Genomic DNA, 27,894 nt, shown 5'->3' with positions numbered 1-27,894 from the left:
TCTTGCTGAGCACACAGAAGGTACTCAGCATAGCTCAGTGCTACACTGTACCATAAAACCTGGCTCCACAGTTTCCCATGAATTCTAAAATTACTATTTTATTGTTTAGCATAGAGCTAAACCACTGGGTTACAAAAATTGCAATAAGCATTTTACCTGTATAGGTGGCTCAATCATTATCCAGGCAGGAAGCATCAAACTTGGGTTAAGAGGCTGAGTTCCTACACGGAAATAAATGCCACCGTTGGTGTCACAGGCCCAAACATGCTGATTTCCACAGGTCAAGCTGATCAGCTTTACACCACCTAATAACAAAGAGATTATTAGCAACCTGGCATTTTCCTTTCAAATTCAGCTAATAATCACAACTTGTATTTAGACTTTGTTGTATTAAACAAGCTTTAGTCACATAAAAATGATTAGAAGTTAATACAACTTGTGGGAGAATAAAAAAAATTGCTGGATACAATGAACAAAACCAACAGGTAGTACATATGTGAGAAATTTCTCTTCTAAACATAAAAATAAATGTTTTAGTCATAAGAGAGTGCAATTTCTAAAGCACATTATAAATACTCTATTACAATAACCAAATTCAAGCAGGGAACCATTCCATGACAAATGTTATCAGTGCCTAGACAAACTTTCACATGACCTCATGTGAACTCTTCTCTGTAGCTGGCCATGCTTGGAGACTTTTAAAGGTGTCAATCTGACAACACAGTCAGCAAAGAACATTCCTAACACCAGCAGCATTTCAAAAATATGAGAGCATATGAGTTATGCATTTTGGTGTTAACATACCACTGTCACATCTGTAAATAAAGGAACTGATTTTCAAATGGATTTATATTCATCACTGCACATAATTATTACACCAATCTCAAATGTGCAGCAGTATTTTAACCCTGTCAGCACCATCAAAAGAAAGCTGCCAAATAAGTGTGTGCTGGAATTTTGATGTGGTTTGTGTTTAAGTTTAGTCTAAATTTCTGCAAAGACAGTAGAGATGCAAACCTGGTACTTTAGACTAAAAAGAACTGCTAGTTAACTGTCTACTGAAACTCTTACTCTTTCAAAATAATTTTTAAATAGCCACATGATGTAATGTATCTAACATTTGATTTCCTTTTTTCACCCCGTGTTGGACAAAACAAAGCTAAGTCATGGAAAACAAGTTCCAAAGAAAGTGGGGCCCAAGCAGTACAGATCCACTACTGAAGGAATGCTCTGGTCAGACTCCAAACTAAAGACTCTAAAAATAGGCCTTGCTGGTTGACTGTACATGCCAGGGCTGCTTGGGATATCCCATTCTTGGTAACAGTTCTGTTTTCAGGGATGTGAAATTTGGCAACAAATCCTTGTAAAGTGCATCACACACAACATTCCTTAAAGAGAGGCTTGGAAATTTATCCCACAGAGTGCAAGTTCAGAGTATTTATTTCTGCAGAATGCAATATTCCCAATTGTTAGGGCTTGCTGGGGAAAAGAACAGGAAACAACAGGACAACATAGCTTTATCTTTTAATTATCTGTAGTAAACAGATCTGATTAAACAAAATTATTTAATTTTCTGGATCACAGGAATAGAAATCATCCTATCTCACCCAAAAATTTCTTTTAACCAGACAGCTTCATATAAAAACCAAAATGACAAACAAAAACTTCCACTGCTTTGGATGAGAACATCTATAGTAACTTTCTTTTGAAGACAGAGGCTTGACTTTGAGCTGCAAAGCCAAAATCTTAGTTAAAACCTCATCACTCCTTCTAAAAAAAGTAGGCTTCAAAGCAATGGCTTTGTCACATGATACCTCAGCTGTCCAAGTGTTCTGATCCAGACAAGCATCAGGCACTCAAACATGGAATCACATATCACCTACCCAGCATAGCTGGTATTATTTACGTCTACAGTACAATTTGATATTCAAAAACACAGCTCTTATGTAAATGTTTTGGGGTTTCTCCCTCCTCCCACTTACCATTTGTATCTTAGGACAAGGTCATGTTAACCACATTCACCAGCTGTCTTAGAGCAAGTAGCATGAACCAGCAGCATTGTTTATTGTTAAAACCTAGAGGTCATTCTACTGTGTTTAGAAACCTGGACAGTGATAGTGGAATGCTAATCAAAATAATCTACTGGGCGCTACTCCCAGTATATAATGCAAAAGGCAAGATACTACCAACATAATATTTCAACCTAATGCTAGTAAACCCCATCACTTCCATACAGAATCCTTAACTGCACTTTACAGAAAGTTGCTCCCACCCTGCCTGCCCTCCGCACTCACAGTCCTAACGTTTCTGGAGTAAACTTACACATACACTTGACAGAATAACAATAACTCTCCAGTTCCTTCAGTCCCATTACAACAAATAAAGGCTTTTCTGTTATAGCCATGGATATGCACTTGTCAAGCAGTAATGTACCACATGTAATTAAATGGAGAAAAAAAGCCTAAAACATTTTCACATTTCAGTGCTAACCCACAGTGACAGGTACAGTGGACTGTTTGAGTATTTCTTGACCCCAAATCTCTTCTATGCCACCACCATGTGCCAGAGCTGACAGAAACAGCTGAATGTAAAGGTTGAATTTCAGAACTGCTGAAGTTCACAGGCCAGGTATTACAGTCAGCTAACACCAATTACACTGACTTCCTGTATGAATTCTTTTCAGATTTTCAGACAATGACTAGAAGTTACTTATTTTTTCAGTCAAACAGTTACTGTCTAAACTGCTAGAAAGCAGTGGTTCATGAGAAGAGTTTCAAACCACGTTAAAGAACATGAGAAGGACAAAGTGGCCAAATTTATCCTGTAGGTCAGTAAAAGGCATCAGTGTTTAAAGTATGGTATCATGATTTGGAACCAAATCATCAAGTCTGAAAGATAACGGGCATTGATTGGATTTGGAACCAAATCATCAAGTCTGAAAGATAACGGGCATACAACTGAAAAACAAGTTAATTTTAAAAGACATGGTTTATAATTTTTCCAGGATTATAAACTATACACTAAAATTGTACATGAGGCTTAAACTCTGCCAGTTGTCTGCCTTTCCTTAAGCCTTAAGTTAAAATTGCTTGTCTGTTAAATCATGAACACTGCCATCAAAAAATGGAAAAATTGTAAAACAGTTGAATTGTTTTTAAAATGGTGAGAGAAAGGAAATTAAGACTATGCACCATTCTCTTCACCTGAAACAGGTGCACAGATTAGCACAAATGTAAGAATGTTCTAACAGTCAGACTATTAAACAAATAAATGTGATGAGAATACTACTCATGAAGGTGGTAAATAACCTGATTACCCCAGAGCCAAACTCCAAATTGTGATTACATTTCAATGATCAAATCATGGTCAAGCACCTAAGCAAATGAAAAGAGCAGTTAACCAGCATCACATTCTAAGCATTATGCTGAATGATTACATCACTATAAATCTGAACATGAGTGTTATCAGCTGCATCACTCATGAATGATTCAACTCTTGGAGCATAATTCTTCCTTGGCAGGAGCTAAAAATGTGTTTAACCATAAAATTCAGATGTTTGTGCCCTAGATCAGGTGACTATGGCTGCACTGAGGTACAAGAGCCAGCCCAGTTAAAGCTGCTGGAGCCCCTGCACAGCACCACGTCAGGCCAAGCCACTTCAGACTGACCAACACAAGATGCACTAAACACACACCAAGTACCTTGCAAACAGGAATCTTCTTGTCTTCAGGAAAGGGCTAAACAGAAAATTCTTTGAAAGCTACATCTGTTCCTGATATTTTACAATCACCTGCCAGTAGGCACTATTTAATCCAGTAAATGTTATATTCTACATCAGTAAACTTCTGGCTAAAAGATACTTCTGGAAAATGTGGTGTGCTTAAGAGACAGTCTACTCACTAAAAATGTCATACCTAGTTGAGAGAGATCCAGTTTTGTCCAATGCATCCCTGTTGGGCAGCTGGAGGAAAGTGTTCTGATAAATATCTGCCCGAGACTATCCAAGCCCCAAATGGCATCCTGGCAGGCAGAGTAGTGCACCATTTCAGCCTCTGGTGGCAGCTGCACCGTAGAAGGACGAAAATGAGGATTCTGATCACTGACACAAAACAGATCCTTGGTGCTTTGGCACAGCCACAAAAAGCTTCCTATGGAAAGGACACTTCTGTTATTAAAATAATTCCTAATCCACTCTGAGAAAGCTTACACATCTACTTTTTCTGGAAAAAAATTATCAATACATTTGAAGACAACACTAAAGCTTCTTGGCTATGCTCACAGGGTAAGGCTTTGAAGTACAAACACACATCCTAAGCCCTTATTTAGGCACTTAAATACTCCATTTCTCAAATAAAGGAAGTAGTAAGTGATATCATTTGAAGAAATGTTTCATTTGAAGGAACTAATAGAGAGAAGACACATGTAACAGTGCACTATCACCTCTCTTTATTCTTTGCTCTTTTATATCCTTGATAATAGCCTTTGAAAAGCAGCATTCTTTTTCAGCTCTAAACCACATTTTTGCCACTAAAGCCAGTGTACTTAGATAATGCACTGCAACCAGCAGCTCAATTCCCTGACAGGGTCTCACTTTTACTAATAATGGGCAATTTTGCTGCAATAACTGCACTGACAAGAGAAGCACTTGGTTACTACAGGCATTTCAGCAAAGCGTGCTCTGAAACTTCCAACTACAAATTCTGGCAATTCATGCTTTGGCAGTTTAGGAAGTTGCTGCTCCCAAGGACCACCCATTTCTCTGTTGGATGCTACTCCACACCAAAGGTGAGAGTGAATAATACGTTATTTTAATCTCCAGTAATTTTACAGTTAGATGCCTGCAAACAGAAAAGGCAACCAAAATCTGAAGTAATTCAGGATATTTAATTACTTACATCATTAATTCCACTCTTTAAAAATCAGATATTATACAGCTGCATTGCTGGTTTACCAACCTTCTTTAGATGAAGCTGGGGAAGCCAACACAAAAATCCATTTTGTGGCAGAAGCAGTACCACGAGGCACAATATTATTCCAATACGTGCCTTGAAAGAAAGAATGAGTGGCATTAGTAGGAAACACAGTTTTTTGTTAAAGTTTGTTATTTCAAATTTAGAAGAAATTCTATTGCAATCAATTATTAAATATATTTTTAGAAAAGATTTTCTATGAAAATCTTTCAAGATACTGTTGGGGGCAGGGGGAAGTCTCCTTCCAACACACAGAGAAAACTGTGAATGCAGAAGAGGATAAAGAAGAATATTAATGGTCTTCAACAGGGGTCCGGTTTGGTGATGAGGTATGTTAGATGTATTGTTAGAGTTTACCTAAACAAAGAAATGTACCAAGTAAGTATTCTATTTTGAGAACTGTAGCAAGAAAAATAAAGCAATGCCTCTATTAGCACTATAAAACCGTAACATTAATGTCTTGCACAGTCACACTGATCAGGAGCCAGACTCCACTGCGCGAGGTAAAATAGCTTCAGGAGCTTCAGATTGCCTTATCCCAGAGAAGAGACAAATGTAGGTGTTAAAAGCAGTAACTTGTGCACACTTCACTGGTTGATAAAGACTTTTCCATGAAAAATATTTCCCTTTAAAGGAGAAAGTATTTAAGACCAAATGCTAATGAATAATTTAATTTTTAAACAAGTTAAAGCTGCCCTGACTTGCCATGGGTAATTTCTGTAGTGACAGAGTTGTAGTTACTTATTTCCTTCTATTTAATAATCTTAACTTAAAAAAATTAAGATGCAAAAGCACACCAACCTACTAAGTTTCCCTTTGCTACATGGAATTCATTTTTGCCTGAAGAGATCCAGACTCCACTGCCATTGACTCCAAGGAGGCTGGGCTGACACTGAAGCTGCTGTGACCAAAATGCCATTCGAAGCTTGTCAGCCACCTTCTCCACAGGTGCCTGAGCTGCTGTTGCCACCGTGTGAGTTGCCTGGATTATGGTCTGGAACAGGCTGCACTGGTCAAACACTACATAATCAGTGATGCTTACCTGGGGGAAAAGAAAACAAAGTGCTCTTGATAATTAGTTAAGCTCTGGGGTGAACTGCACAATCTTTCACTAGAAAGTTTTTTGGAATTCAAAGTTTAGGAAGGGAAAAATAAACATGGTACGTTTTGAGTGACTGTCTTGCTAATAAGCCAAAATCAGTATTAAACCAGCTTACAACTCTTTTCTATCCAAAAATCCATTTAGAAATCTGCATTTTAAGATAGGCCTTTGTTTTAGGATGTGTCCCTCTAAAAAGATGCCAAACTCTGCACAGTAAGAGGTAAATTTTCAATTTCCTAAAGGAAGATAAACTTGCACAGTGTAGCAATTCAAACCACATGACAAAAACTTGAATGCAATACTCCTCTGCAACTACCTCATGGACATTTTAATTCACAGTGAAGAAGGAGGTCTAAACAAACAATTGCCCAAGTTCTGTCATGGACAACTAGGTTGGCAACACTCTGGGATACTCCTAGAAAGGAATGAAATTTCCAAGAGCACAAAAAGAGCAGCAGTTTGCCCATAACCTCAAAGCCAAGCTACTCATGATGCTCACATGCAAAAAAAGGGATTATACATGCACATAGACCAAAATTCTTGTAACTAAGGTAGCATGTTGACAAATTTTCTGTAAGACTGTTTTTGTACTCCCTTCTTCCCCACCCCTATCTCTGGAGAAAACAAGAAAAGCTGGAGGAACCAGAGGCAGGAATTCCAAATCAATACCAGACAATAATTACCAGGCAGTAAGTGAGTTGGTTTCACCCACACGAACTGTGGCTGGAGCAAGCAGCTCCACATCACTCAAAGAAACCTCAACTGAATGGAAAAATGTGAAACACATTCTTTTGCATGGTGAGTTATTATTTATCTTCTCTAGCTAGGGAAAAGGATGGGCACTAAAAGACAAGAGAAGAGGCTGCGTTCAGCAGCCAGACTTGATGCTCTGCCTCAACAGCATGTCCTATGACCTGGCAGAGCATTTCTTGTGTTCTTGAAAGCTTCTGCAATGCTGCTCTGAATGACCACAGGATGGTTTTCCTTCCCTCTTTACAGCGGACACAGAAAGGAGATTTCAGCCACAGCCACACAGAAGCTTTAACATACTGAATAAAGTGTACTATTAATTGAATTGTTTCTTAGAAACTTGTGGGAAAACAACACAAATAATCAACCCAAGGTAAAAGGCTAAACTGAAAGCAAAATAAAAAAATGCCTACTTGCCACCAATGGTTATCATCTCCTTGTGGTTTCTTTGAAACTATACCAGTCCTGAACCAGAGATTGCCATGGATATCCAAAGCCCATAACGTCTGCTGATCACCAAGGGTTATGCACACTGGTTCCAAAGCTTGCATTTCACTGGAAATGCAAACAAGTAAAAATATTAAAAACCTTAATACAAATTGATGTCAATGGTATTTTAAGGAAGCTGTTACAATGCTAATAGTTTAACATGGTTGAAACTCAGTGGGGCCAAGCTAAAAAACACATTTGATATTAAATTTTCAGTTATTCAGTACTTTATATTTTATTTGTTTAAGTAAAAAACATTCAACAACAACTACAACAAAGAACAGGAGTTCTTCAAAGATCACTCAAGATGTGAAACTTCGTTACATAACAATAAAACTAAACAAGCTCTATTTTGTTCAGTAAATAAGCAATCAAGAGCTGTGTTCTTTAGGGTTTTGATAAAACAGCTTCAAAAAAATCTATCTCCTCAACTTCCTTGACCTATTCTGAGAACAATAACTGCAGTTCAGGGACCACAAAGAGAAAACTCAACTTAACTATGTGGCAGAGATAAATGCTGAATTTAGGACTGTAAGTTTCCTGCATAAGTAAACGATTTTCAAGCTCAGAAAGTCAACAGGGTCAGGTGATCATATCAGACACTGAAAAGGTAGCAAACAATGCCAGTTCTTTCAGATAACCTTTCTTGATAATTTAAGAACAAACAGTCACTGCCTTCTGCAATTTTAACACAAAGCCCAAGAACATGAAATGTACCTAAGGTGTAGGTCAGCAGGTATTTTCATTAAACAAACTCATTAGAGTATGAGCAAATTTCACATTTGAACAAAGACACAGTAGTTTCTCAGACAGTTCAAGAGCCAAATACCAGGCTGGGAGGTAGCACCAGTTTCACAATAGGATATTCAGAAGATAAAATCTCCTGACAACAAGAACTTCAATTTCTTCCTAAACTTGCACCAGGCTGATGTCACAAGAGACACTAAATTTTACATCTCGAAGCCAGCAGTAGAGACTTAGTGCTTTTAACTTTACCACAAAGGAACTACCGTGGGCACAGGATGAACTACAAAGCTAAACACCAACTACACAAAGTATTTTTATAAAAATCTGGGGCTGGGGAGTGCTCGGGTAAAAAAAAAAAAAAAAAAAAAAAAAAAAAAAAAAAAAAAAAGGAAAAAACCACCTCAAAACCTGGAAAACTGGAGAGCTCCTTAAAACCATTATGTCACAGATTAAAGAAGGAATATTTAATAGAAAATCACATTGACAGACATTAGAGAGATATTTTAAAATTTTTTTCTCACTCTTTAAACCTGCTTCTGTTTATGACAATTCCTTTCATTACATAGCAGTCATGGATGGATGGATGGATGGATGGCTGGTAGGAAGGAAGTACAGACAGACAGCTAAAATAGACATATCCACACACACAGTGGTACACAGACACACAAGCTCAGGTAATACTTTTCCAAACATCAAGGAGCTCCAGCACAATTATTTGTGTCACTCAGGTTATGCCCAGCATGTCCCAGCAGTCATTACCTGACAATGTCACTCTTCCACTGCTCCCCCTCAGGACAGAAGCTGCGCACTCCCTCGCGGTAGAGCAGGGCGCGCTGCTCGCTCAGAGCCCACACCACATTATTCCTGGATGTGACCTGTGACAGTGGATAAGGGCAGTCAACCTTTACTGCTCGGGCACAAGGACGATCCACACTCAGGCCTAGAAATCAGAAAATGAGGATTGCTTTACAAACTTTGGCTTTTTGCAACAAAAAGGAAAGAGATAAAGCAACTCAATAAAAGAAAATGCAGAAGGGAATCTTCTTCACATGCTAACATTTGTCATTTGATCACAATTTCCTTGAGTTCTTTCTGTAAACTACTAATAATTTCCTCTAATATAGCTGATGTTATATTTTAAGAAATAAGACCCTGTACATCCTTCAACACCCTGCACAGTCCATGTCCAGTCCTGTCATTTCTGTTCCTTTTCTCCCTCTAGTGTCAGCACCAGGAATCTCCATTTATAAAACCTCTAATAGAGCTGACAGAAGCATCAAACAAAAAGCCAGTAATGGAAGAACTTTTGCCCAAAACATGCCAGGGAAAGAAGCAACCTGTTCTGAGTAGTGACAGCAGAGCAATTACAAAAGAGCATGCCACAGTGTGTAGTACTGAAAGGAGCAGAGAGGTTCTGGTAGACTTACAGGCAGTTTGCACATATTTCTGCATCTAATCTAGAGGAACATGTCTTCTTTACAACTACACTGAAGCTTGATTTACACATATGAAACTGCATGTGAAACATCTCAGTAAACACAGCTTTTGTTTCATCTCCTCATGCTGCCAAAACCCGTATGAACAGACTCATGTCTATAATATATTCTAGACTAACAAGAACACTCATTTCAAAACCTCTGAGCACACACTTTTGTTAAAAATGTTACACAAGACAGTGAAGGGAATGAAAAGATCTTGGAGAAACAATTTTCACTGGCTGCCTCGCATTAGGAAGACTCATGAACTGAGAATTTATTTTTTGCATCAAAAGACAAATTTGGAAGCCTAAGAACAGCAGAATGTAAGCTGATGTAATCAAACCAATCTCTCAAAGAGAAGGAAAATATTGATTCAAACCTCTACAGAGCCCTGTATTATTAGCATCCAAAATTTACTCTCCATCACCACTATGCATGCCTGCTGGCAGTATGCATGTGACCATGGGCAGGCCACTTGATTTCTCTAGGACTACTACACTTAACTAAAAAAAAAAATAAAAAAAAATTTAATACAGTGTCTTTGAACAGTGATGTGTACTTAAAACAGTTTTCTTAATCACAAAAAATTTTTGCATTGTGCTACAGTAACTAAAGCTAAAATGAAATTACTAGAGTGCCAAAATTAAATGAAAGGTAAATAAGAATTTTGATAGCCACTCAGACATGGTGCCCTGTTTGTATATGTCTTATACAGTTTGCCCTTAACCCAGTCCTCCTCTTCATTCATCAGTACAGTAATTCCTTCATCATGTTATTGGTAATTTTTCCTTAGAAACTCTGTGCAAGCCTCACATGCCTGGGAGTCCTTGGTACTTTTCTCCCTTAACTCTAACACTAGTACTACCATCCTTCATCCTAGCTGCTTGCATTTAGCCTGAATATTGTTTGCATAACACCTTCCAAATACATCCTCTTCTATTCACTGAAGAAATTAAAACTAAGGCCAGGACTTCAAAGTTGCCACTGCACTACCCCTTTTTCTAGTTTGTGCCTCATTGACATCCAGGAAGAAGGCAGCTGCAGATTCCTACTCCACAGCCCATTCTATTCCCCCATGGCTTTCCTTTCTCTATCACATAAAACACCATTTGTCTATACTTCCAAAACACTTCACCATCTTCTGTCTCAGAATACCTTCCTGTCATTATCAAGTGGTAACTCTTACCTTCTAGAGATCTGTGCTTTTCAAAACATAAACCTTCTACCTTTCCCTATTCTGCCCACTTAAGGCTGAGTTGTTCAGTGCACCATACCACTTTCAAAGCAAGGGTATTATTTTTATATTTTCTATAATCCCTTTCCATTTATCTCCATCCATCTTATATCTTCCCCATGCCATAAATTCTCTGTACTGCATGTACTCCACTTGGTACACACAAAACAAGTGGCCATGAACTTGCTTTTCCACTCTCCTAATTACACAAAATCTCACAACTGTTTCCAAGTGTTTCTCAAGATAAAAAGGTTTCCTTATGTCCTGGCTGTGGATAACAGTTTACAGCAAATTGCCATCGTCCCATAGACTTGAAATCTAATAATTTCAGCCCACAAAAATTCAAAGAGCCTGCAATTAATTCAGGTACCTGTTTGTAGATACAGATCTCCATTTGTTCTGATAATCCAGGCAGTGTCATCACTTAGAGCCACAAATACAGCCTGGGGTAAAGCCTCATACCAGTGCCGTTTTCCTTTTATCGTTACTTTTCCACAAGCAAAAGCTTTGTTAGTCTTTTGTTCAATCTTCCAGAGAAGAGTCCCTGTAAGAGAAGCAAAGAAAGAACATAATAGCACTCAGCAATTACTGCAACAGTCACAGGTGATGTGTCCTAGCTACAGCTAAACTAATAGGAGGGGAAAAGCAAATCAATAGCATTAGACAAAAATGCAAGTTTAAAAAGCCCTTACAACTTTTTTTTTAAGCAAGACCAGAACAGTAACTGACTTCTAATATATAATAATATCTTAAAAAAAGAAAACCAAATGGAGCTCCAAACTTAACTGCTGGCTTGTACCAGAACAGTACATTGTCATATTAATTTCCTTTGAATGATTCCACAAAGTTGCATTTAATTCTATTTTGACATGTTGTGGTTAACATGCTCCTGCATTAACACATCCATGGCAAACTGGGGATGCTAGAAACTCGCACAGATTCAGTGAAAAGCTGGGTGAATTCCTAGAACTGAAGGATAAGAAATGCAGAGGAACAACCTTTTTGCCCAGGCAATTTGAGCCACCAACAACTGCAGCCTGAAACTACCACAGGCAAATATGACACATGCCCATGCCTTTCACTTTTCTGCAGGGACCCTGCTGGACCACTTTTAAGGGTAAGACACTGGGCTGGATGAACCCACACTCTCACCTACTACAAGTACTCTCAAATTGTTTTGGCTACAGCAAAGCTCAGCTACAGATCAAACAGAATTTCTTTCTTCTTAAAACAGACAGCCAAGTCTTCCCCTACAGACAGAAGGGAAGACTGACGTGTGCTTTTAGAGATAACAGGGAAGAACAGTAGTGGCAAGGCAGGAGACAAGGAAATTAAAATGGCTGAGAAACTTTGTATTTTCACTCCAGTCCTGAAACAATCTGGAAGGCCAAAAGTGACACAAGCTTATAACCAAAACCTGCTTAATTTTAATCCAACAAAATTCTCATTCACAACCATCCAGAACAAATGCTTATGCAAATGTACGAAAACGTCAAAGTTTTTTTCTTCAGCATTTAAAAAGAAATCAAATCAACCAACCCACGCATACACCAAGCCAGTTCTACACTTACAAGAAAAAGAACTTTAAAACTGTGAATCACAGAATGGTTTGGGTGGGAAGGGATCTTAAAGATCATCCAGTTCCAACCCCCCTGCCAGGGCAGGGACACCTCTCACTTGACCAGATTGCTGAAGGCCTCATCCAGCCTGGCCTTGAACACTTCCAGGGATGGGGCATCGACAGTTTCTCTGGGCAACCTCTTCCTGTGCCTCACCACCCTCACAGCCAAGAACTTCTATAGTTCTGTAACAAAAACCAAGGTTTTGTATAGACAAGGAGCTCTTCTCTGCCTACCACTAAACTGCTACTTCTGAAGTTCACTTTAATCAGGCAAATAAATGCATGTTGAAAACCTCCCAATATGCAATGTGAACCTGCTAGAAAGACAGCCATTTAAACTAGAACATGGGATGCAGAGGTAGTGAAGATGCAGTCATATAACTATGACTATTTAAAAAAAGCAAACAAACAAAAAGAAATACAAATCAACACACCACTATCACATGAAACAAGCCCTAAACAACCAAGTTTCTGGAAGTAATTGATTTGAAAAAACAAACAAACAAACAGCCTATGTGGAAATTAAATATGCTCTCAATTATATATGTAATCTCACAAAGATGACAGGTTACATCTAATTAAATAATAACTGATACTTAAAAAAAAAAAAAAAAAAACCACAAAAACCAAACAACCAAAAAACCAAAGAAAATGCCCAAGTCTATCCAAGTTTTATATTTACAAGGCAACAGTGCAGCAGAAGCCAACCTACCTGAGGGGGAAACTGCCACTTGCTGGACTCCATCCTCAAACTTCTGCCAGCGCAGGCCGGCTGCAGGAAGGGCACTGCAGTACAGGCTGCCTCGGTAGTCCAGGCACCAAATGTATTTTTCTGAGACAACCAGGCTCAGGATGCCATATCCAGGGCCAGAGTATCCCATCCAGCTCTCTGCAAACTAAAAACTGTAGAGTCAGAACAGTGTCAGGTGTCTTCAAACTGCATAAGAAAATGGGTATAAAAGAAGAGCAGCTCCCACGTTTTGATTTTTAAAAAGCTAAACTAAAAGCTAAGTACTTAAGTACTTTAATCAATGAATAAATTTGTCTTGTGTAAAATGAAACTACATCTGTCACTGTTCTCTAAGGCTGTATGTGCACAATGAGACTGCTCAAACAACAGATTTAGAAAAAAAATAAACCCCTCCACCCTGTCATCCAGCTCCATAGGAGGAGGAATATATAACAATGTACAGTCTGCCTGTAGTTCAGGAAATTATTCATTGCCTAGGAAGTGATGAGCAAAGGGAACAAGACAGCTGAATATCCAACTCTGGTACTCTCTGCATGGTAGATGAGCTACGTCTTGCAGAAATCTGGTTTACAGCCTGCTCTCTTAAATTTTGATTGCTTGCATGAGGTGAACTCAAGCACTGCATACATTAGCAGGAGAGATTTCTGAATATGACAGAGTGTAAGAATACCATAACCTGAAACAAAAGTCTTCTGCACTTTGGGCTGCAGTTGTCAGTAAATAGGAGACCAACAACTTATAACTCAACTTTTATTTGGTTGATCTCAACACAAGGCTGTTACAGATCTAAAAGAAACAATTCCCCCACCCTACAAGAATTGTATTTCCTTCTTAAGACTTCTGCTAAAAGTCCCAGTGATTCTGGCAATTTTGCAGATTTTACAATTAACTTCAGTACTTCTTTTCTATAGTATCCATGAGGATTGCCCACAAATAACTATGAAGGAAAGAGGGATAAAAGAAGAAGCAAACTGTCAACATTTTAAACAGTACTAACTACTGCTGGCTAGGGGGCAAAGACTAATCCTTATTCTGAGTATTTAGAGGTAAAATAATCCTTAAGCAGAAGCCAGCCATGTGAGATAATTAGCATTAATTCTTCATGAAGTTAGCTGAATTTGGGAACAGCATCATGAAGAATTTGGACTACTGGAGATCCAAACAAGCAGCAGCCTTTGAGCATGACTGGGTTTTACTATTCACTCTTTAATGGATGGGTTTCTAACAGCATTTTTGTTGAGCTGGGAATAACACAGCCAGAACAGCTTCTTTGCATTGCAAGCACACATCACCCATTTTGAAATCAGATTCATCACATTTTTTAAGACTTACAACACATACTGTTGCTTGGCTTTGTATTTTACTTGTGTATTGAATCAAGTAAACAAAAAATTGCTCTCCTAAAGATGTAAAGGACAGTAATTGCAGGAACGTTTCTTTTGAAAAGCAGGAATTGCAGTTAACTGCAGGAATGTTTCTTTTTGCTTCTTTTTAAGGTTAAAGGTACTTTAATTAAACCAAAAAGAAATACCTGATCAGATTTTAACAGCACCATTTCATCTAGGCTTATCTTGGCTACATCCTGTGCACCAGGCACAGCACCAACTTCAGGCATGCTGGTCTCTGAGGATGAATATGGTAATCCATGTCCATAAATATCCTCTTCATCACTTGAGGCAGATTTTTCAGTCCTACTTTCATGAGTGTCTGCTACCCTTTCAGCAGTGCTAGTACTACATTTAGCTTTGATTGCACTTTCAAAATTCCACCCAGAAATGGAACAGTTATCTGAATGAACACTGTCAGCGATGTCACACTGGAGTGCAGAAGGGTCTGACAGAGCACTGTGGATTAGAGACAGCTGCTGTTGGTCTTCCTCACCAGTTTCATCACTTTCCTTTGGTGTCAGAGATGTCTGCACACCAAGTATACTGTCACATTCCAATAACATCTGGTCTGTAAGGTCTGGATCTTCAGAAGATTTTTCAGTATCCTGCAGCTTCATTTTAACCAAGTCTTCATCTATTTTACACAATGTTGAAAAATCCTGCTCCTCCTCCTCCTGGCTCAGCTTTCCAGGACAGCATTCATTGCCTGCAGAAACCACCTCACCATTACATTCACCACCAACACTGCTTGTCAAGTCTTCTGTGAGCATCAGAGGAGATGCAGATGTCAAAGTATCAATAACAGCTGAAGTACCCATGCCACTGTCACTGTTTGGAAGTTTCTGTAAATCAGCCACATCTCCATTTTCTTCATTAATTAGTACATTTGCTGACTCAGGAGACTGCAGGACACTGAAAGTTTCTGAACCGTTATCTTCTTGCAAGATTGTATGGGACTCCATGCTGAACATACTTTCCTGATCTGGAGATCCAGTACTCAAATGATCAATGCTGCCACTCATTATGCTGGAAGTCATGGAAAAGGAGTCTGCATTCAAGGAATGTGGACTGTCACCAGAAAGCTGACGCTCATAAATTGGTGTGCCTTCCAGAGAGCTGTGGTTTCTCCTTGTCCCACTTTCTGTTATCACACACACACATGAAAAAGAAGGAGAAAAGTAGTATTAAATCCCAGTGTCAAGCAAGAAATTAAAATATTTTTAGAACTGGAGGAAGAACAAAGCTAAATCTAAATTTTAACCATACTGATTTTTTTTCAACTTTAACATTAAATAATACATATAAAGCCAAAAAAAGTCTTAATACAGTAAACAATTAAAATAACTGAGTACTCACACTACTTCATGAAACTAAAGAGGATGTCTAAGAAAGACACTGCCAAATATTCTGAATAGGATGAATAGATATTACACAATTCCAACATAAATCTGGACACAGAGTCCACTGTATGGTCCCATTAACAAATACATTAGAACTCAAAGCATGTTTACAGAAAGCAAAACAAAAGAAATAAACTCCAAACAGATCTAAGAAGACTTTATCCATTTATCACTTTTAAAGGAGATTTTCATCTTAAACAGAAATGGCCCACCACAACCCCTCAGCCATTTCAGGAGCACAACACCACAGTATACAGGAAGCCTGCCCAACACAGACTCCTCCATATAATGTGCTCTCACACCGTGCAGTGTCAGGGAAAGCTCTGCTCCACCTACCCTGTTTCTTCTTTTTTTTCTTTTTCACCTTAATTGGCTTTACAATAAGTTCTTGATCAAAATCTTCAGAGCTGATGGTGCTGAACCGTTGTGAAGAAAGCTGGCCTTCCCTCTGAGCTTCTGGAAGTTGGTCTGCACACATCAGAAAGCTTGAGCCACTGTCCACAGAGTTCACAGAGCTGCTCCTGCTTCGTGATTCACTTACTACAGAGCAGCCCCTTCTCCTGACTTCATTGCTCAAGTCTCCCACTCTATCAAAACTTTTCTCGGATAGTGTTGGAGTTTCCAGATCATCTTTCACCAAAGAAGAAGTGCCATTTTTATCATCAGTAACTGATGGGGAAGTAACCATTTTTCTTTCTGTTTCCACTGAAGGGCTGGATGATACAGATGAAACTACTGATGATGGGGTCAGCAATTTAGGACTTGTATCTGTTAAAGAATTTGACAATTTTGAATTCATGTCTGAAATTGTCCAAGAGAAAAATAAAAGTATAAATAGTTCAAGTATAAATACTAGCATCAAATGAGTAGGGGCATAATTTTAGAGAGTATTGAATGAAAAGAATATTTATGCAAAAAAAAAAATCTAAGCAAACAACGTTTAAAAATAAATACCTGTGTGTTTGCATGCACACTATAAACTCCCTGCAAATTAATAAGAAAGCACCTCCTCCAAACCCTGTATCAAACTTCTATTAGAAAAATGCTGAATTTATGTTTTTGTAACAAGAACAGTACAGGTCTGCAGCTTGGAAGATCCAATTCTATCACACACTGAAGCACCATCCTATATCTTTAACTTCTTCATTCAAACATTCAGTAGCTTGAAAAAAAATCAAGGAAAATTATCAGATAAATCACTGTAGTGACTGGCAGAAAATACACTTCTAAAGGGTCCTTTCAAACTATACTTGAAAGTTGAAATTAAAATAATGAACAGTCTCTAGAAGTTTGTGAATAAAGACCTGCCTAAATTACTAAAGCTATTGCCAATATGCAATGACAAGAAAGTTAAGTTTTCCAGCACTGCATGAGACTTCATAGCACATTTATTAGCATTTTGCTAAAACAAAGCTAAGATGGAGCATTTAAATGTATTAGTAGCCCTTTTTACAGAGTTCTAGTAACATAAATGTTTAACTCAGATGGCAACAAGTATGAAACAGTCAAATTATTTTTGGAATTTTAGTGAGCATTCTTTGGATTTATTTGCCAATTCTTTCTTTTTCATTGCTAGGAAGGCTGAGATTTCCCCTGGAACGTGGCTGGTGACAGGCGGCACAGAATCAACGTATTCAGCTGCTGAGGCTGATCCTAAAGGGATAACCATGATCAGGAATCCAGACTGCTTCAGCATCATGGTTCAGGAATGAGCTCCCAAATGCACAGATGCCTCATTAGGTTAATGCTGATCCACTCTCAAAAAAGGCAAGCATATTTAATTTCTTAATGCCCCCATTCTCACTGCAGCCAAAAGAGAAGCTCAGATAAGCAGATAAACCAGATCTCTAAATACAACCTATCAGAACAGATGAGTAACTCTACAGGACCTGGCAGGTTTTTGTAACAATCTGAAGGGATTTGTCTGAGGTTTGATGTGTTTCAGCTTTGTTGGTTTTGGTTTTTTTGCTATTAAAAAAGTACAACAGGCACCATGTTGAATGAGGTACACATTAATTTCTACATACTAAACTTATTCATTTCTACATAGTAAGCTTACTAATTTATACAAACCTATTGATGACAGTCCTTCAGGTCTATTTGAAATTCTTATTATGTCTCTATCTCCCTTTAAGAGAAAAATCTCATTGTTGGTACAGGACACAGACACAATATCACCATATCCTTCCAAGCCACCAATCAAAGCCTGTAAAGAGTCAGCAGAGAAGGAAATAATTGGCATTAGATTAACACAGTGTTTGTACAACGTGGTACTCGTAAAAAAGCGTTCTCTGGATTTTAATCAACAAAAACAGTAGAGGCTAAAGATTTTTATCTTAGCAAAAAAAGAACACAGAAAAAAGAAACAGAAAAGAACTCTTTAATCATGATGCAGCTCCATTCTTATACTAATTTAAATTCCACAGATCCATTCCTTTTCCAACTAAAAGCAACTAAATATAACAACTTAAGCAATATACAATTTGGTGGCAGAAGAGTGCCACAGTATGAATATTTAATATCATTTAGACAAAAATATACTAGCTTGTGTCTGCATTCATATGCGTTTTTAAGACAACAAGATAGCTAACACTTCACTGTATACCAAATAAAAGGTAATACATCTTTTTAAAGACAGCAGCAGTGGTAGAAGAGAAAGAATAAATAGTTCCAGGCACATTTTACAGGCTTAAAATATCTTTCTGCACTAATTCCTAGACTGTAGGTTTCTATAAGTTTCACTAAGCATCAGAATGAATTATGATGTTAACACCTTAACTGAAAGCTTTAAATATATGTAATTTTCATAAACAACATAATGAGCTAGTTGTTGGGTATATCATTGCAATGACAGCTTGAGAGGGGAGACAATAAATATTCTTTTTTTGTTGCTTTAAATAGGGATTTAAATCACAGCCATAGAATGTATAACTAAAACAGAGTCTCATGGCATAGCATGAACAAAAACATGGAAGAAACTAAATATGCAGCCACAAGATTTATCTACCTGGTTCACAGTGTCCAGTAAATAGATGCTGTATTCGTTCCAGGTCAGCACCCATCCTTCTTGGAAAAAGCACGAGACAAGCCCAAGGTGTTTCTCTGGAGAGCTGTAACTTCCTCTGTCAGGTGGTTCTAAACGAGGATACAGTTCAAAAGTTTTTATTCCTCCAGCAAATACATCTTTCAATATGAATGTGGCCTGAACAGTCCCATGAACATCAGACTTCCACAGACGAAGCCCAGGTCTGGCAGCAAATAGTGTCAAGTCACTCTGTTTACACAGGCCAGGTATAAAACATGCTCCAAATTTGCCAGTGCTAAAATGCAAAAGAATTTATTTTAAAAGCTACATATACAACCTTGAAACAATTTAAAAACTAATGGCACAAATTCACAAATTATCAAAAGTCTTTGATTAAAATATCCAGTCAAACATCTGAAGTACAAATTTAGTTACAGTAAGACATGAGCTGTAATTCCAAATAACAAGTTTCCCCTCAGCTTTGAATGTCACACACTGCATCAACTGAGCAAGTTATATTACTCGTCCTAATAAGCTTCATAGCCTTAATAACACTCTGTCCATCTCAAAAAGATCCTACTATGCACTCTTCCTTCTCCCAGAATTTATAAAAAACAAGCAAGACATTACAAACTAATGCTAAGGAACTGGCAGCCTTTACTTGCAAGAAGCACAGAACAGACCTCAGCTGTTAAACCCTTCATTTCACAGAAACACCATTACTATCATCCAAGAAAACCCTTCACATATAAGATGGACCTTGGTATTCCTCTTACTATTCATATCCCTGAAAGATACATCATAAACCCTCCTTCAAGGGTAAATTTCCCCTCCTTAAGAGAAATAGTCAGTCATGCTGCTCTATGACTGGGTTCTCTTTTCCTCACTCAAGGGGGATTACATAAGAGATGTCAAAGCCATACAAGAGGGTCCTAGTCTTCAACTCAAATTTAAGTGCTTACCATACATTCTCCCTATTAATTCACTTCAGCACATAAGAAAAACAGGAATGATGACTTGCTTTTTGCATCAAATATTACATCACCCATTAGACAGACTAGATTACAATGCCTGCTCACTGCAAGTCACAGTAAACAAAGAGGGACTGCAGAGGAAGTTTGGCACTGTTTTCAGCTTAGAAAATGAAAAAACATCTTAAATATTTTTGCCTAAGAGTGCCTTGAAAATATAGTCGTGACACACTTGCAACCACATACTTTCTAGATAGTTATAATTGTCATTTCACATTCAATCACACACAGCTATGGTAACTAGCTTTTTATGAGCAGACTGCTGTGTTGTATTAATTTTACTGCCTAGATCACTCTGTCTGTAATTCACTTTGAAATGCAAGAATTAATAGATGAGCCTGCATCAGGATTTTATGAGGGTTACTTTTTTCTGGGCTGTGTTCCAACTTGGTTGACGGATTTCTCTTCTGTGTAAAAAAGCAGAGTCCGCTGCAAAGTAGAGACAAGCAGCACCTTCTGGTTGTAATCCAACTGGACAATCGAAGATGGCTCTTCCAATACAAGGCTGGAGTTGCAAATACCCTTTCAAAGATACACACACAAATCACAAGAGTCAAACCTTCCTAAAAATGCAAGGTGGTAACTAACACTTCAAAGAAATTTATAAGCCCAAGAGAAAAAAAGAAAACAAACAAAAAGCTTTTGAACTCCTGTTGCATGAAATTCACTTAATGAATATGGACTTAATTTACGTAGGCAAGAGGAGAGTGACACACTATGAAATGTAGTTTCTCTTGCAATACTAGCTAATACATTTCTCTTGAAATCAACAGAAACTTTAGGAACTTCAGGACACACTTTCTTCCTTCTTCCCCACTGCCAGCTCATGCCTTGCTGAGACAATCATTACTTCTGGTGATTTCTGTCAAACCAAATTGACAGTCACAAATAAATAAGATATTGTTTAAACTTTTCTCCCATTTAAAAATTCAAGTTAGCATTAATCTTCTTGACATCTCAGGTCTGTATTAACTAACCAGATGTGAGAAAAATTCCATTTACGGGTAACATGCCAGTCAGCCAGCACTACACCCAATTGTTACTTTCATTCTATGCTCTCGACTAAGATGCTGAACGATTCTGGGAGAAGTACTTCACCAATAGAGCCACATCAGTCAAAAATATCCCTTCCAAAAAAAAGTGAAAGTACTGGCTGAAAGCTGAAGAAAGATTTGATAGTTATTTCATGAAAACTGAGAAGGATCACTACTTCTTTTAAAATACACTGATTTTTAAAAAAGAAAAGGCAGTTCTGAAGGAAATCCAGTGGTTGCCTTGCTGGGTGTGCACACACTGGGCCAAGTGTAAACATACCAATAAAGCCATCCAACTAAACCCATAACACTGAGCAATTAAGTAACTGCTAAATATTTAAACACACAAGCATCCTTTCAGAAAGTGCAAATATGAATTAAGGTATAACAAATGCTCACCTGGTCTAGGTCTAGTGCAGAGTAGACAATCTTTCCTTTGTCATCTCCAGAGAATAATTTCATTCCATTGGGACTCCAAGCTAAAGCTGTAATGCTACTTTTGTGGATACCAGCAACATCAAATCTACGAAGCTGTGAAACAATAAAAAAGCAATAGAAGAATGAGCTGAAGAGAAGATGGATGCACAAAGCGTATTCAGTGACTCCTAACTGGTTTAACTGGAGATCAAGTACAAAAGTGCAGGCCCTTCTAAAGTTTATTCAGCACAGAAAACCCATAACAATCCAAAACTCTCCTCCACCAAAGAGATTAGCCAATCATTACACATGAGAAATCTCTCAGAAACATATTTGATTAAATACAGCTTTTGTAATGCAAAGCATGCTTTAATATTATTGTTTTAGAAGGTTAACATATTCACAGCTATTTCATCAGGCAAGACTGGCTGGGTGTAACTCTTACAAAGGATCACGGTAACACTCTACTAGAACTGGCTATACTAGAGCTCACAGAGATTTAGGCAAATGAAAATATTTACCTGTTTGTTCCTTCCAGGTAATGAAGACACAAGCTGGAAAACTGCAACCCGACCTGAGGCTGTGCCAACAGCAACGAGATCATCAAAACAACTTAACAGCTTTACAAAAGTTATAGATTCACACCTCCCCTGTTGAAACAAACCATACAAAGAACTCACAAGTTAATGAGACACCAACAGAGAGCTCAGTTCTGAGCAACTCAGCTTTATCAGAAGAGACAACAGTAAAAGTTAGTATTTACCTCAAAATTATATTTTTTCATCTGGTTTATATGTCTGCAGTAGAGATAAAGCATTCCAATGCTGCTCCCCACAGCAATGTAGTCTCCATTGGTATCAAGAGCTGTCAGGTAAACCACAATAGAGCGAAAGCCTTTCTGGATCTTTGTAGGAATGGCATTGAGGAGATAATACAAGGGACAAAATTCCTTAAATATAACTGGTGAAGCCACAGATGCCATAGCAAGGATTTGCATCAGCGATTTTAAGGCTGAAATAAACACATCTACATGACCACATAAGGAAATCTGAAAGACAAAAGCAAGAAACATGTCATTAACTTGTGTGGAGAGAGTAAAAGGGTAACAGCCACAATCTAGCAATAAAGAAGAAAAAATTCTCAGATTTTGCTTTGCATAAAGAAAAAGCAAGTTAAACTCTTGTAGTGAATGAAACCTATTCTTAGAAGAAACTTTTTTTTACTAAAAAGTGTATTCCTTAAGTTCAGCTAACACATAAGGATGTATGGTAACCACTAAATACGGGATAATCACTTTTTCTTGCATCTGTAAATTTGTCAAAGTTGAGTTGGAATGCAGTGTTTCTTTTCATCTGCCTAGTGAAAAAACCATAAGGACTCTGACACTGAACAATCCATGTGATGTATTTCTTCATCTTTCTGCAGCCTCTAGCCTCAATCCAACCAGTGCCCAAGAGCCTGGGATATTCTCTGTGCCAGACAGCACTGTAAGATCAAAGCAACAGACTAACATTTGGGCTCCACTCCTTAATGCCCCAAAGCCCAAGAAAAAACACAGCTGAGAAGCAGTTCAGCTAGAGCTACATCTGCTATACATTCAAATAGCAACCAAAAAATTAGAATAATGTGGGAAGAAAGGGGTGAGTAAAAACTTAAAAACTCCTATTTTGACAGACACAGGAAAATATTCATGTAGCAACTGAATTTAGAAAGATAAGGAGCAAACAGGAAAAAAGTACCATATGTCCAGGTTTCCTTTTATGGATAAGAAAATAATTTCATGCTTGTGAGCAATACTGTAAATATACTTTGGGGAGAATATCTATGAATACCAGAAACAAAGAGTCTGTTTGCCTTCTCCAAGGAAAACAACATAGTCAGAGCTCTTCACAGTAATAACATACTGGCACCTTCAGAAAAAGCTGATCATGAGCAACATAAAAATACTCAAAAAATTTAATTATACTCAGTAATTTTTCTCAGCACTACAGTCTTGACAAGAACATTTTGCAGCAGTAGCTGCTGCTTCTCCTCATGGGTGACTTTGAAACATGGAAAAGAAAAGAAGCCTTCACTCCTTGAGTTTTATTTTGCTATGAACAAGTGCAGTTAACAGAATGGTATAGAGTCTTGCAGTTTTCCAACACAAGGATGTTGGGTATCTGTAGACAGGAAAGTTTTCTATGGTTGTTTAAGATCTCAACACTTAAGATTTTCTTTAGCTTCAGCACAGTTAGAACTTCCTTAGAGAAATAAAAAAAAGAGATCTGCCAATTGAAGTTAGAAATGCTTCCAAATGCTCACAATTATTCTGTGAACTACTCCTACTTCAATTTGTGATATGTCCTACTGTGCCTTGTTTTTAATTCTCTAAGGATGGGAAATGTATTTTGTTTGGCAGCTTCACACATTGTTTGCAGTGTGTATCAACTAAACTAGAAAAAAAAAAAAAAAGGCTGTTCTAGTTTAATATCTCATTACTGTGAAAGGCTCTATTTCAGTTATTATGCAAGAGCATTCAGCACACACACTTTGGGCCCTGCAACACTTGCTGTCAATGTAAAATTGCACTAAGGCCACAGGGACTGTTTGCATGACATTGCCCATGCATGTCATAGACAAGACCACAGGAATAAAAACTGGTTTAGTTTATATTTTATCTGCTACAAAAACTGCTAATAGCTACACTAGCACCAATTGTTAGAAGTTCCTAATTGTGGTAAATTTTACTGCTTGCTAGAGTTTAGAAATTAATTCCATTCTCCTCCAATGTTTACAACCTGTCCTGATGTATTTAATATCATCAAGACCAGCTGATACATCGGTCCAAACTATTGCTGAATGAAGAGCTCCTTTTAGAGATATTTACTAAGTTAACAGATAACCTTAGCACATCATGACACTTCCACAATATTTTCACAAACCATCTATTTCCTATCCTATATTTTAAGTCTCCTACCCCTTCCTTAAGCATTTTCTGCTTTCTATCTACAGTCAACTAAATATAAAAAGAATCTACTGTTAAAGTCTCATTTGCTGTTCTAAATGTGTTGTTTTGCCACTTTAGTAATTTTACTAGTCAATGGTCTTTTTTTCTTTTCCCTAATAAAATAAAATCCGGTCTTTGTCTTGAGTCTCACATTTTCTAATCTTCCTCTATCTAACCTCAACTTCTACCACCTCAACTTCTACCCAGCTGCTGCATCATAGATTTGACATATTTTGGGTTTTAAGTCCCCTTTGTGACTCTTGCAATTTACATCTGTCAGCATCCAAAGCTGCTCTTGTAGCTGGAACCACCTCACACTCCTCAGTTACCAGAGGACTTTCCAAGCCCCCAGAATTCATCCTCTTAAGTCTCCACCACTTATTCTTCCAGCTAAACTAAACCACTAAAAACAGAGTAACTGATTACCAGCTATGGAAATATGCAAATTTTTATTATCCAGAAAAAGACTTTTCTTTATTCCTCTACCCTATCTGCTACCTGATGCATATTTTGGAAGTTTACATTTAATTTTAAAAAAGAGAAAAAAGGAAAGTTTTATAGAGTCTTTTCTTCCCAACCACAAAAAACATGGGAGGAATTATTTCTTGTCACATACTAAGATAAATTTAAAAACTCTGCTGTTAGGTAAGGGCTCTCACTCTTCGTAAAATTTATATACAATCTCTGATGGCAAAGTAATCAAAAAAAACCTTAAGATTTTCTTCTCTATAACCCATTCACCCTGTACAATCGAAAAAAAGGAAAAATTTATCAATGAACTATAATTTCTTGACATTGCACACAAATTAGTTTCATCTTGAGCCGTTTACAGACTAACAAAACACTTTGAATGTGTAAAAACATGTAAGTGAAAACTCAAAACCATACTTTTATTAAAAATACTACTAATATTAGGTAATTTTATCTACACTAACCAAATGTATAAGGGACTAGAAGACCTTCCATACGGCCTATACATTCAAAACAGCTGCACAAATGCCACAATTCTCTACTTTTGAGCCTGAAGTCTTTAATATCCCTCTAACAACAGCTGTGTATCACATGCAGTCTGTAACAGCTTTAGGATTAATTATTATCTGTTTTTCCTACCTCATTAATCAAAGGCAAACAGCAGATACAATCTATTTTCTCAGGCAGATTTTGGAAGTGGATGCATGTGTTCAGTCTGTGTCAGCCACAGTTATTCTGAAGTACATAACAGTCATATAGGGCAAAGCAGCTTGTGCTAAGCAGCTGTCCTGCAGAGACAGAGTGGAGAAAAATACCACATCAAAAACAATCACCAGAGTCCTTCCTTCTCAACTCTCAGACTTCACAAGTTCTTAAATACTGCATTCAAGGCCATGCTTTGAAAAGCAGCTTTTTAATTTTTTTTTTCCCTGGTCTTAGAAAGAGGAATAAGGCTCAATGCTGCCTAACAGAGGCAACTAAAGTGAGAGATAATCCTGTGGTTCAGCAGACAGGCAGCACCCAAAGGTTCATTGCCAGGATATGCCCCAGACTGACTGCAGGAAACTAAAGCTGTCACTGCATCTCTCTGAGCCCCAGGGTCCTGTTTGTACTAGAGGGACAACAGCTCCATTTTTTTTCAAGTCTTTGACATTAAAATTTACATTTAAGTTCTTCAGAGCACAAACAAATTCCCATATGACCACAGCTAAACACAACAGTCTCTGTTCTCAGCTAGAACCTGCCAACTAAAGAGAAAAGCAGTTTTCTTTTCTAATACTTCTCACAAATTCAGCCCCAGAGCAGGATGCCCCACTGTCCCATCTCCAGAGCTTTTCACAGCACAATGCTGCAGAGCAGAGAACACAAACACACACCCTGTCAAAGGACCTCTGCTTCACATGCCCTGCACACAGGTCATGGTTATCTGATTAACACACACTTGGCTTTACACAACCCATTACATGTTGCATTTTTGGCTTGTGAGAAACAGAGCTCACTCTCTGAAATTTTAAAAGTTTAATAAGGGATAAAAGGGACAATATCCAGCACTGGGGTGTTTGGCAATATGCCCAAAACACACAATTAGCTTAAAACAGTGTTCTTATATACTGTTACATTACAGGGGATACATAAATACTCATAAGAGTTTACACATACTCAAACATTCCTGTGAGTTTAGGAACTCTTTTGCTTGGTTTTAACCTTTAACTTGTCTGCATGCCATCTTGTAGATTAAATCAATATATTTTATTTCTTCTTGAGGCTCCATTCTATTGTTTTGACACTTCCTAATAACCAGAGAATCAGTAGCAAATTTTTTCTCTTGGTGTCCTGGTTCTTGTCACTATTATCTTATCATTCAGATAAGATGGTCCACAAATGTGAGAAACAACATAGCTATTTCACACCATTATCTGAGCTAGTTACACAAGTAAAAGATTTTAGCATTATATAGTTTTTATTTTAGTATTATGTTAAAGCCTAAGATATATACTGATCACACTATTATTTATATAAGCAACACAGTACATGCATAAATTGACAGGTTATATTATACCAAAAAAAGCAGTTAAAAGGAATTACAAATTGTACTATATCAGAATCTTTGTGATCAATAACTTGCAAAAGCGAATATATAAATGCAAAAGCGAATAACTACATTTGTCATTTATAACATGGCTCATGGTTTATTTTTTTTCTCTGTGACATAATAAAAAATAAATAACAAAACAAAAAATCTAGATAAAGGATGCAGAAAGGGTAGAAAAGGGGAACCTGCAATCACTGCACATCCTTATAGAGATGGGAAAATTGAGCTGATGGTCTTGTGACACCCTATGAAACCTACACACAATTCTGGAATGGTTTGGGTTAGAAGAGACCCTAAAGACCATCCAGCTCCAACTCTCCTGCCATGGGCAGAGACACCTTTCACCAGCCCAGGCTGCTCTGAGCTCCCTCCGAGCTCGCCATGAACACTTCCAAGGATGGAGTACCCACAGTTTTTCTGGGCAACCTGTTTCAGTGTCTCGCTACTGTCATAGTGAAAAATTTATTCCTAGTAACTAACATAAACCTGCCCTTCTTTCACTGTGAAGCCGTTCCCCCTCGTCTTAAACTCCTCTCCTCAAATGGAATTCTTAAACATATTCTACTGAAACATACTCAGATGTTTCAAACCGCTCCTTCCCAACAGGTGTCTTCTCGCACCAGTGTGGCTGCAGCCCCTGCCAGAGAAGGACAGAGCCCGTGGCTCCCGGCCGGACACCCACGGGGCTGCCTCGCCTTCTCGCCGGCTTTACCTCGGCTTATGCCGGATTTACCACCCAGACACAGAGCCCCGGCAAGGGGAGGGCGACGCAGCCCCTCCGGGTAACGCAGCGGTCGAGCCCCCGCCGGAGCCCGCCCCGAGCCCCCTCACCGAGCGCCGCCCGGGAGCGCCGCCCGCAACAGGCGCCCGCAGGCGGCAGGCCCCGCTGGCGGCGCCCGGGGAGG

General features: G+C 38.2%; 1 protein-coding gene across 4 annotated transcripts in view; it reads right to left on the bottom strand.

The window, feature by feature from the left end:
- Window positions 1-27,894, bottom strand: part of TECPR2 (tectonin beta-propeller repeat containing 2) — a 42,847-nt gene that overhangs the window by 14,773 nt on the left and 180 nt on the right. The window contains exons 1-18 of one of the 4 annotated variants that reach the window (XR_009487043.1): window positions 27,565-27,731; window positions 25,537-25,685; window positions 22,201-22,485; window positions 21,959-22,087; window positions 21,420-21,551; window positions 20,351-20,508; window positions 18,938-19,250; window positions 18,004-18,136; window positions 16,267-16,698; window positions 14,674-15,671; window positions 13,104-13,287; window positions 11,141-11,314; window positions 8,818-8,998; window positions 7,236-7,377; window positions 5,772-6,012; window positions 4,956-5,045; window positions 3,915-4,148; window positions 157-305 (exon numbers count right to left, since the gene is read on the bottom strand). Coding sequence is in view for 3 of the 4 variants with exons in the window: in XM_059850355.1 (XP_059706338.1) it covers window positions 157-305; window positions 3,915-4,148; window positions 4,956-5,045; window positions 5,772-6,012; window positions 7,236-7,377; window positions 8,818-8,998; window positions 11,141-11,314; window positions 13,104-13,287; window positions 14,674-15,671; window positions 16,267-16,698; window positions 18,004-18,136; window positions 18,938-19,250; window positions 20,351-20,508; window positions 21,420-21,551; window positions 21,959-22,087; window positions 22,201-22,434 (3,924 nt within the window). In the remaining variant the exon portion in view is untranslated. Of the gene's footprint in view, window positions 1-156; window positions 306-3,914; window positions 4,149-4,955; window positions 5,046-5,771; window positions 6,013-7,235; window positions 7,378-8,817; window positions 8,999-11,140; window positions 11,315-13,103; window positions 13,288-14,673; window positions 15,672-16,266; window positions 16,699-18,003; window positions 18,137-18,937; window positions 19,251-20,350; window positions 20,509-21,419; window positions 21,552-21,958; window positions 22,088-22,200; window positions 22,486-25,536; window positions 25,686-27,564; window positions 27,732-27,894 lie in introns of those variants that run through there. The other 3 variants (XM_059850355.1, XM_059850356.1, XM_059850357.1) reach the window with 3 other exon arrangements.

The sequence above is a fragment of the Haemorhous mexicanus genome, chromosome 6 (assembly GCF_027477595.1).
Source record: "Haemorhous mexicanus isolate bHaeMex1 chromosome 6, bHaeMex1.pri, whole genome shotgun sequence".
NCBI lineage: Eukaryota > Metazoa > Chordata > Aves > Passeriformes > Fringillidae > Haemorhous > Haemorhous mexicanus.
Note: the sequence above shows the minus strand (reverse complement) of the source record. Positions and strands in the feature narration are given on the sequence as shown.